Source organism: Cajanus cajan, chromosome 1 (genome assembly GCF_000230855.2).
Source record: "Cajanus cajan strain Asha chromosome 1, NIPB_CcT2T_4, whole genome shotgun sequence".
In the NCBI taxonomy this organism is placed as follows: domain Eukaryota; kingdom Viridiplantae; phylum Streptophyta; class Magnoliopsida; order Fabales; family Fabaceae; genus Cajanus; species Cajanus cajan.
The window spans coordinates 26625486-26637451 of record NC_138517.1 but is presented as its reverse complement, the minus strand read 5'-3'; the positions used below and the strand labels follow the sequence as shown (position 1 = coordinate 26637451).

At 32.2% G+C, this 11966-nt stretch overlaps 1 protein-coding gene across 1 annotated transcript; it reads right to left on the bottom strand.

Annotated features, from left to right (window-relative positions):
- Positions 1–2810: 2810 nt before the first annotated feature.
- Positions 2811–3889, bottom strand: LOC109790163 (uncharacterized). The gene is made up of 3 exons (XM_083067712.1): positions 3839–3889; positions 3391–3685; positions 2811–3280 (listed from the first exon to the last, which is right to left on the bottom strand). The coding sequence occupies exons 1-3, from the start codon at positions 3887–3889 to the stop codon at positions 2811–2813; spliced, it is 816 nt and encodes a 271-aa protein (XP_082923838.1).
- Between the last annotated feature and the right edge of the window lie 8077 nt (positions 3890–11966).

Sequence of the window (11966 nt, the reverse complement as noted above, 5' to 3'; positions counted from 1 at the left end):
AACTACATTATTTGAGTTAGGATTTCCGTGTTCTACATCTACTTGATTATCATTATTCCTGTTGTTAGAATTATGAGACGTAGACATAGTTCTTCCACTCCTAAGTCTCATACAACATGTATACCTAAAACTAGTTCAATTGTGTTTAGATTTAAACGTGTCCCACCAGGCGTGCCAATTTGTTTATGATGAAATTTTTTTAATGGATTCTTTATATTCGAACTAGCACAAAATATTTCAATTTAGGTATTTAGTACGTTTACAAATAGAAGACGGAGTATAATGCTTTAGTGGTTACTGGTTTCCAAATGTTCATCAATGAGTATGAAGAAATAATGTTCATGTGCATAAATAATTAGATGAACATAATGAACAATATATATATTCCCAATACAAATCATGATTCATAATATTCAAGCATTACGACATCATCAGAGTTTAAGCAATAACTATGTGACTACAAGCGAAAAGAAGATTAAACTAATCCTAATCCTAAAAAGAGAAAATAAAAATGGCTGAGAAGTAGTCATACCCGAAAATAATTCCTTGCATGAGAGTCATATGCGCAGGCGGAGAGTGCTTGAGAGTTCAGTTCTAGTATGAGTTTTTTGACTCCCTGAAGGTACATTTTTCTTGTATTTATAGAGCCAATCGATGGCGGTTAATTTTGTATATGTGCATCGTGGGACGATAACCACTATCCACTATGCTTGTTACGTGGCTTTAAGACATAACTTCTCAACCGTTCGTCCCACATTTTTGCTTTTCTCGATTCGACCTTTAATAACCACCTTGGTATGTCTTAACTGTCACAAACCTCCAGTGACTACTCTTCATTGTTTCGAGTCACTCTCGAGAATGCATTTACAAAGTTTCTAATGTTTCTCCTTGGTAGGTGTTTTATCAAACAATTCTTTCGAGTGACCAACTATTCTTCGAGTGACATAGATTTCGAGTAGCCCCAACATAAAGGTTTTTATGTTAACCCTTTTACCTATTTTGAAAAGTTTATTTCCTTAGTTTATTTATACAATATATGTGTTAGGGTAGTAAAGGTATCACACAATATACGAGTGTAAAGTATTTAATCACTATAGCATACCATGGGTTTATAACTTGAATAACATTTTTTTTCACATAAACTTTAATAATATTTTAATTCTTTCATATCATTTCTATTTCATTTTCTTATATCTCTCTTTTTTAGCACAATTATTTTTGTATGTTAATTTGTTTCTTTTATTCCTCCACCCAAAAATATAATAGATGTTTGGTTTCTTCCAAACAGACACGGTTTGGTTAGAATAGAGTTTGGTTTCTTCCAAACGGTTAGAATAGAAGTTTGGTTTCTTCCAAATGGATGTGGTTTGGATAAAATAGAAGTTGGTTTTCCAAAAGACATGGTTGGGTGATGCTCAAGGCAACCTTAACACTAATCAACGAATGGGGTTTGTTTCTTTATGTTGTAAAAACGTTAAATCCAAAATAAAGATTAATCGTTAAATTGAAAGTTCATATCACTTTATACGTGTATATCAAATTTTGTTAAAATTGAACAACAACTGGAAGATAATCCAAGAGTTGATATTTTAGTGTATTTTGAAATGAATATATTACATCAATTTTATTTTATAAGAATGAAGTATCAAATCATCTTGGATTAATATAAAGTTTTGTATATATAATCTATAAGAGATATGAACTTTCAATCTAACAGTTGGATTTACCAAATTCACATTTAGTATAAAGTTATTGAGCGGTGTAATACTTTGTAAAAGTCACATTTAATATACACCGCTCAATAACTTTATATTAAATGTGAATTTTGTAAATTCAACTGTTAAATTGAAAATCTTTTACTCTTAAATCATATATACAAAATGTTATATATAATTAGATAAAATTTTAAGTTAGTATTTTATTAATAGTTGATAATTAGAAGAAAAAAAAAAGAATAAATACATTTTTTTGAATTTTATATGTTTGATTTAAGGTAAATAAATATGTTAAATTAATTAATAATTTATTTAAAATTAAAATTTAATTTATAAGTATGTAATAAATAAATATTTATAATTTTATAAATTATATTATCATTATAAAAGTAAGTACACATAAATAAAGAATAATTAAATATATTATTATTATTATTATTATTATTTGTAATATAAAATTATTATATATTATTATTATAGTACAAATATAAGATTGTATATTTGAGGATGACTTAAATGAATTAATTTGTACAAGTTATACTGATAACATACATAGACATTTTGGTAGCTTACTCATCAGAACTTCACAGTTAAGCGTGCTTGACCTGGAGTAGTACTGGGATGGGTGACCTTCTGGGAAGTCTCCCAGAAATTGCACAAGTAAGGATAAAAGATGCTAAACAGTGAAATATTGTGAAATAGAACCCTTGAGAGGCTAAATATGAGAGTTGTTACATTAATAAATTTATTAAAATTAAAAAAAAATTACAATTTCCGACAGATTTTTCTGTCAGAAATTTTGACAACGATTTCTGATGGATTTTTCTGTCAGAAATTTCCGATAGAATTTTTCGACAAATTTTTCCGTCAAAAATTTCTGACGGAATTTTCCAACGGATTTTTCTGTCGGAAAATTATTTTCGACGGATTTTTTTTTCCAACGCCACTTTTTTCGACGGATTGAAATCCATCGAAAATCTGTCGGAAAAAGAAAAATCCGTCCGAAATTTGCCTATTTCTGTCAGAAATTTTCGTCGGAAATCAGCATTTTTCTTGTAGTTCTTTGACCAAAGGATATGGATTTTTCAAAGCAATTTAGTAGGACATGATTAGAATAACAATTAGACATTTAAGACAAATATTAGAAGTAGTTATGGGACCATCTGTGGGGATTTCTACAACTAGATCATAGCTCAAATAAGACACTAGCAATTTCACTTTTTGGACACAGGCAAGAGAAATGAAAGAATGAGTTGCACCAAAATTGAACAATACAACAAAAGGATTCTCAACTATGAAACAAATACCTTGTATTAGATTATCAGACTGAGTAGCTTCGGCACCACTAAGAGCAAATACTCTTCCAGTAGTCTTCGGATGTCTAGGTTGAGAACTAGCTCTTATTCCCATCATGCGTTGCCTTGGCGATTGTGGACACTCAAAACTAATATGACCCTTGCCATTGTAGTTGAAGCATGTTATCTCCTTGTGAGGACAATTATAGTGCTCATGCCCATGTTGCCCACATTTCTTGCATCGACTAGTAGGTGTAGAAACAGAGCCTCCTACACTAGCAGCACCATTCACGAAAGAGTTTCCAGCAACAGATCTACTTCTAGCATGATTTCCTTGAACATGGCAGGAGCGGAGTAAGGCGTACTCCTACCCATAGTACCAGAACTTGCAGCACGCATAGGACCTTCAACTCCCTTGTAGAAAGCAGCACGTGCACGGTTGTCACGGTCGTAAATTCTACACTTGTTGACAAGCGTCGGGTAGTGATAAATCTCTTGATAATTGATTGTTTTCTTCACTGCAAGACGAAGGCCATTCACGAACTTAATGAACTTAGCTCTTACACCACCCTCACTATGGTAATGAGTACAATACCGAACCAAAGCATCAAATTTGGCAACATACTCTACCACTATATCATTCCCTTGCTTCAGCTCAAGAAGTTTCACTTCCTTCTAACTCCTCACATCATCTGTGAAATACTTCTCAAGCAAAGCCCTCTTGAAGTTGTCCCAATTCAAGTGTACTCTACCATCAATCATCCTCTAAAGTGCTCCTTCCCACCAAAAATGGGCATCAATAGTCAACATGAAGGTAGCCAACCTCACCTTCTGAGCGAGGGGACACTCCATTGCATTAAAGATCTTCTCGATCTCCATTAGTCAATTCATCACAACATCTAGGTCATATCCTCCTTTGAAGGTAGGTGGATGATTTCGCTGAAATTGCTCCAACTAGTTAGGAGGGACTCCAACCCTATTGCCATTACTCACAACTTGTGCTAACGCTTGAAGAGCATCAGCAATAGCACGATCATTTCTACCAGCCATAATCTAAGAAAAGAAACACACAATTAAGCCATCATTAACAATACAAAGCAACCACAATCATCACAAAGCAAAACACCATCAAAGTACACAACAAAATCATGTTAAGCACATAACACACACGTCCGGTTTGAATTAACCGTGCTCTGATACCACTAAATGTGACACCCTCTCTACCCCTCATACCATAACACATAGATAACAAAATTTAAATAACATAATTTTTCATAATTGGAGTACCAAAGTGTTTAGATAAAGACTACCACATTCATGACTTAAACAAATAACTTAATCAGCAGAAATTACAATGAAATAATACTAAGGTTTCCAAAATAATTTAATACGAACAACATCCTAATCTAATCCTATCTACGCCCCAATGTCACATGTCTTATCAGAGTAAAGCCCAACATAGAAGCCTAAGTTTCATCACTAACATCTTTAGCCTCATGCTGCTAATCACCTGTATAACAGTTAAAGGAAAACAACACAAAAGAAAAGGGAGTGAGAAACATCTCACTCTGACTTACAGTGTAGGAATATATACCGGATAGCCAAACACAAACAAGACATGTATAGCATAGATAGATTAACAACAATATTACATCCCACTCATCCAAAACATAAAAATATCAATTTATCATATAACATTAAAAATGCACATGTATGGACATAGACTACATATTATCATGCATGTGGCGCCAGTAACACATCACGTGGAATATTGCCACTAGCAATACATGAAGAGTAGTTTAAGAGTACATGCCAGGTCACAAACTCTACACACTCTCACTAGAAAGACATACTACCAGGGTCTAGTCGGGATAACTAAGTCGCGCAAGATACATCCCATGCACACAATGGACAAAACTGAGACTTCCAAACCGAGCTATCCCCAATGACTAATCCCCAAAGCTTTTACACCAGGGGGTCTTTCCTGGTAGTGTATTCCATATCATACCCTTAAAACATTTATGCAAATGATGCATGACAATCAATACTCTATGCATTCTCATATCACGTTATCATATCTCATTATCATATAACATTATCTTATCTCATTGTCATATAACATTATCACATATTCTCATATCTCATGTCTCTTATTCACATTTCACATTATCAAATCATATTCACATGGTCTCCACAGAGTACTTTAATTCATATCAAAACTCGTCTATTTGCAAAATTAAACACATATTTGTACATTTCATCCAACAACGAATACAATAGAACAATCACAAAGCAAAATAGAAAATATTCATATTTTGCCCGTTTCTCATAGGGTTCTCTCAGGAACCCACAGAGCACTCTAATTCATACAATAAACATTTAAAACAATACAATTTACTCATATAGTTGGCACTTCAAACAATCTCCTCTTATAATCACCAATGCATTCTCTTAGGGTTTCCCATAGGAACACCAAAGTCTACAATTATAATCCAAACATAAACACTACTTATACATACATACTAATTACATCAATTAGACATTTAGGGAGAAATAAGGATGAAACAGATACAATTGGGAAAAACCCCTCATACATGAGCACACAACAAACCTAGGATTAGGGGTCAATCCCACTACCCAACTTACATTCCCACACCCAGAGTGAGGTCTTTGACTTCCCCTTACCTCGATAAGCAAGAGCTGAAACTAAAGTAGGATCTTGCTGGTCTCCTCCTCTGAGTTCCCTTTGGTCTTCAGACAGTGTAGAAAAAAGAGAAGTCAAAAGTGAAAAATGTGCTTTTGGGAGTGTTAGAGCATGCTATTTATAGACATCAAGAGTGGCCAGAACGACCCGTTTCGGATATAAAATGGCCTGTTCTGAACTTCCCCTTACCTCGATAAGCAAGAGTTGAAACTAAAGTAGGATCTTGCTGGTCTCCTCCTCTGAGTTCCCTTTGGTCTTCAGAGAGTGTAGAAAAAAGATAAGTCTAAAGTGAAAAATGTGCTTTTGGGAGTGTCAGAGCATGTTATTTATAGACATTAAGAGTGGCCAGAATGACCCGTTTCAGATCTAGAACGGCCCGTTCTAAACTCATTCATCATGTGTAAAATTCGCATCTGGAATGGCACATTCTTAAACCAGAACGGCCTATTCTGGAGTTGAGATTTAACCCATAACGACTATGTTTGAAACGTCCCATTCTTAAACTAGAACGACCCATTCCCAACTAGGGTTATAGGTCATTTTAGTAGTTTGGAACGGCCCGTTCTAGGCTACTAAAAATCAAAATATTATATAAAATAATTTTCATAAATATTTATTATTTAAATACTCATAATTATTAAAAAAAAAAACCTCTAAAATATTCTATAAAACCCATTTAATTAATTAAAATAATCTCCATAAATATAAAAATAAATAATAATCAACCATTATATTATTAGTAGAAATTTTGGGATGTTACATCAAGCTACAAAGCAAAAAAATTTGTGTCAAATCATGACCAGTGTGTGGAGGTTCCATTTTACAATAGGCAATAATCTTGCTATTCAACTTCCAACTAGCATCAACAAAATGAGCAGTCAAACAAATATACCCTTGTTGAGTTATAGAAGTCCAACAATCAAATGTCAAACAAATTCGGCTATGAGATTTATGCATTGCAACTTTCACCCTCTCTTTGTGTTCATGGAATTTCTTTGAAATGTTAGACACAACTGTATTGCTACTTGGAACTCATACTTATGGATTTAGATATATAAGCAATTCTTTAATCCACTTATATTCAACAAAATTATATAGCAACCCATGCTGAATAATAGCCATTCAATTATCATTTTCCCCACATCATTATCTTTTAACTTTTTTAGCACCACACATTTTGACAAATGAAGCAACATTGTTGAAGTTTCTATTTTTGTCCCACAAACAACATACTCAACACCACATGCATTACATTTCGCCTTTTCTTTACCATCTTTTATACCATTTTTTGTAAAATGACCCCAAACATTAGAAGTAGATACCCTAGGTCTCTTACTTTCTCTATCAGCATCAATACCTTCATTTTCAACCTCTTCTACAATTGATGGCAAAGCTTCATTCACATTATTATTAACACATTGTTCATCTACGATTTTAGATATCATTTTATTCTATAAAACCATAAATATACACAACACAATTAATAACAGGCATAAATTTAGCTTGTCAAATATTACACTGATTCAACCAACACAAGATAAATCAATGAAATCAAATTCAATTTCTAGGTTTTACAACAATATCCCAATGAAGAACAAAGAAAAAGGACAACACTACATATTAGAATAAAGCAAAGCAAATAACCTCAATGTAAATGCCTTTACTCGAAGGAAAATGCATGAGAAACATTTTAAGAATGAACCTGGAAGTAGCGGTGGCTCGCAGTGGGCACGATGGGTCGTGGCTCGCGATGCGCGGTGCGTTGTAGTGTGGTGGCAACAACTATGGTTATGGCCCCTGTGCTGTGCAGAGTGCGGGGCAGGCTGATGAGATTAGATGAGGCTGGGAGAAGAACTGAGAATTGAGTGAGAAACCCTAATTTGGCCCAATGAGAGTAAACGTTTTTTTATTATTACAGGTTGGTGGGTCAGCCCGGCTCACCACGGGTGCAACCTGGGTGAGCCGGGTTCAAATTTGGCCTGTACTAAAATTTTCAATTTTTTTTGGCCCAATCCGGCTCAAACCCATGGTGGGTCAGGTTGGCTCACCGGGCTGAGCCCATTTTGACAACTCTAGAACTTGGTAATAGTGGGTGATTTGATAACAATTTAGAATAGTGAATTAGGAGGCTAACTCAACCCTACAAAATCAACTTGTAAGGTGATAGTTATTACTCACTTATATACTCTTTAATTATATTATCTCTAATCGATATGGGACTCAAGTTTTTTCTAATAAATAATTGTGGCTAATAATAAATTTTAGTGTAATATAAATACATTTTTAGTGGCTATTATATATTAACTATTAATATTTTCTTATATAACTAAATAGTGACAATTAAATTATTATCATTAAATAATTATTGTTAATAATAAATTTTATTGTAGTGATAATATGATATTTAATACAAATATCACATGATATAATCTTTGTAAAAAAAAAATAGATAATACTACTTTTTCATCTTATTTTTCACTATTCTAAATTTTTCACACATTTTATCTATAATATTATTTTCATTGTACTTCTATATTTGTATTAAATAACTAATAGCTTCAAATTGTATTTAATTAGTAAATTAGTAATTCTGTAAATAATCATATTAATTAATAATTAAGATATTAAATTTTAATCAAATTATTTTTTATAAAAAATACAAAAAATAAGAATATATTTTTCGTCAAAATTATAATGTGTGATAATTTAAAATTATGTGCAATATGTAATTGTAAACTAATTAATGATTTTATTAATTAAAAGACTAAATTTTGTTAAATTTTCAGTTAAAAAATAATTTTAATTATAAATAAAAATGAAGCAATATTATTTTATATTAATTGTAGATTAAATATTCGATCATTAATGTACTATTTAAGAAATTTAATTTGATTAAATTCTCCGTTTCAAAAAACATTATAGTAATTGATATTAATTTTCATTTTAATTATAAATCATTATTAAAAAGTTACTTTTATCAAAATATAATAATTATTATTAATTAAGATTTATGCTGATAATAAGAAAATAATAAAATTTTATTAATACTAATTTTAAAAAATAATTCAAAACTTTTTGACAGATCTCTCAACATTTAGACTTAAATTTGTATATGAAGGGTTACATATTTGAAAACAATGAATGATGTATCTTCTTTATTATCAATTTATTAATTTGATAAAATATTAAAATAGACTATTTTATAATTTAGTTATTATGAACTTTTTTTAAAATTTATTATATAAATATAGTGAAAACCTGAATCTTATATTTTTGATTTTGAATCTAAGAAAAAAAATAATGCATGAAATATAATATAAATATAAATATAAAAAATATTTATAATAATAATTTTTCTTTACCAATTCTATTAAAAACAATAATAAATTTATTTGTTGTAAAAAATCAATAACAACTTTATATTACATAATCAAAAAACTTATATATAAACATTTGAGTTCACATGTAGTGAGAGTCATAGCTCAATACTCTGCTTTAACTCTAGATCTAGTAACAATGTTCTATTTCTTACTTTTTCAACAAATTAAATTAGCTCCAAGAACACAATACCCAAATGTGGAGCATTACGTTTATCGAGCAACCTGTCTAATCAACATTTGAGTGTCCAACAATCACTACTAGATTTTAATCCTTTAGTAACATTTTCTTGTTTATATTTGTTAAAATATTACTATATATTATATAAATGTTATTTTGTAACATTTTTGAAAAATGTTATTATAAATAGAGTAACATTTTTTATATCAATATTTCTCTTATATCTAATTGTAACCCATAATTAAAGTCCCGCATCGAATAGTCATAAAGAGTATATATACTCATATAGTTATATTTAAGATAAATGAAATTTGATATTCTATATATAATTAGTGGTGACTAACTAAAAATTTCTTTTCCTAAAAACTTAAGGAATTCTTAGAAGTTTAGAAGACATATCAATATAATAATTGATAGTGATATTTAAATTAAAATTAAATATTATTTTATAAGATTAACAAAATCTTGGCAACATCATTAAAATGTTACAAAAAATTATTAAAATGTTACAAAAATACTACTTTTATAACATTTAAAAAATATTACTTAATTATGTAAAAATGTTACTAAAAGACTTTAGCAACATTGACTATATACAATATTTGATAATATGTTACTAAAATAAATTAACAACATTTATAATTAATTAAGTAACATTTTTCAAATGTTACTAAATACTATTTGTATTGTAGTGAATATAGAATGACTTTGTCTTTGTATACTAGACCTTTTCTAGAAAATCCTTTAACATATCTCAAGATTCTAAACACAACATTCCAATGGTCATCACACACGAAGAATTCAAGAATTGATTAACAATATTGACAACAAATGATAAATCTGGTCTTGTAATATTTAAGTAATTCAACATCCTAACTAGTCTCTGATACCTTCCTGGATCATGAAAAAACTCCCCTGCTTAGGAAGGAGCTTGACATTTGAATCCGTAGGAGTGTCAATGAATTTATAATCCAACATACCAATTTCCTCGGAGATATCCAAAGTGTATTTTCTTTATGATATAACAATACCCACCTTTTAAGGAAGTACCATAACCTGCCAAGGAAATCCCGTAACTTGCCACATTAATATATTATATATTTATTTATATTTTTTTTTTTACTTGCATTTGTTTTTTAATACACTAGTTTCATAATTCCCTCATACCCAGTTAACAAAAGGAAGTCAAAACTCAAAAGTTAATTTTCAAACACATTTCCCTAAGCCAAAACAAATCCAGAGCATCCCCTAACTCAAACAAGATCAAATTATCCTAATCAGTGAAACTGACATTAACCCCGCGAATATCAAAATAACTTCAACCTAAATTTTAACCCATTTAACTTTGTCAAAATTAAGTTGTTAAGTTATATAATTTAACTCTTCCATTTATAAAGTCCATCAACATAATTAATTAAGAAACATGTTGAATTGGGTTTAATTTATTTTATTAATTATAACTACTTTTAGAAACCTGCCTATGCAGTGTTTTGGCACTACATAGCCGGTCCTAAGCCCGGAGAAAAGGTGAAGGTTGTGTTAGGCTATTCGACAAGCCAGCGTAAAAAACCCCAGTCGAATCTCTATGATATGGATCAACGATGTTATTTGGATAATGCTAGGTCGTTGCCCGGAAGCAACGCGCTGTATGGCTCGAGTACAGTGTCAAATGTGCAAGGGCCGTTGCATCGCCGCCCGGATGCAGTGTTAAATAGGCAAGGGTTCCCGCATTCTAGTGAACGGGTGCGGGTAAAGAAGCTAGTTCACGAGACCAAGATTCGAATAGGAACATGGAACGTAGGCACGCTTACCGGTAAGGCTATGGAAATAGTAGACACGATGATTAGGAGAAGGATCAACTTTATGTGCCTACAAGAAACCAAATGGATAGGGGAAAAGGCAAAGGAATTGGATTCTTCGGGTTTTAAGCTCTGGTACACCGGGAAGGTAAGAGCGAGAAATGGGGTTGGCATCATAGTGGACAGGGAGTGGAGGAAGGACGTGGTGGAGGTGAAGAGAGTCGGAGATAGGATCTTAACCCTTAAACTAGTCGCACGGAAGGATACCATCAATGTCATTAGTGCGTACGCGCCTCAAATTGGGTCGGAGGAGCACCACAAGGTGCAATTTTGGGAGGATCTAGAAGGGGTTATCCAAGGAATACCTATGGGAGAAAAGATTTTCTTAGGGGGGGATCTTAACGGACATGTCGGGGGCGATTCTAGGGGATACGAAGGTTTCCATGGAGGACATGGCTTAGGAGTAGCAAATAGAGAAGGCAAAACCATACTAGATTTCTCCTTGGCTTTCGATCTTACAATAGTCAATACGTGCTTTAAAAAGCGGGAGGAACACCTTATCACGTACAAGAGCGGGATGGTATGCTCTCAGATCGATTTCTTTCTTGTAAGAAAATCAGACAGAAAATTTTGCATGGATTGCAAAATCATTCCTGGCGAGAGCCTGACTACCCAGCATCGAGTGTTGGTTATGGATGTTAGAGTTAAGAGAAGGTTGGAAAGAAAAGGCCAGGACAAGGTGCCGAGAATCAGGTGGTGGAAATTAAAGGGGGATGATCAAGGACGCTTCCTACGAAAGGCCTTAGAGGAAGGAAGCTGGGATAAGCAGGGTAATGCAAATGAAATGTGGGAGTGTGTGGCCAAAGTGATCAGGAGGATTGCAAAGGAGACCCTG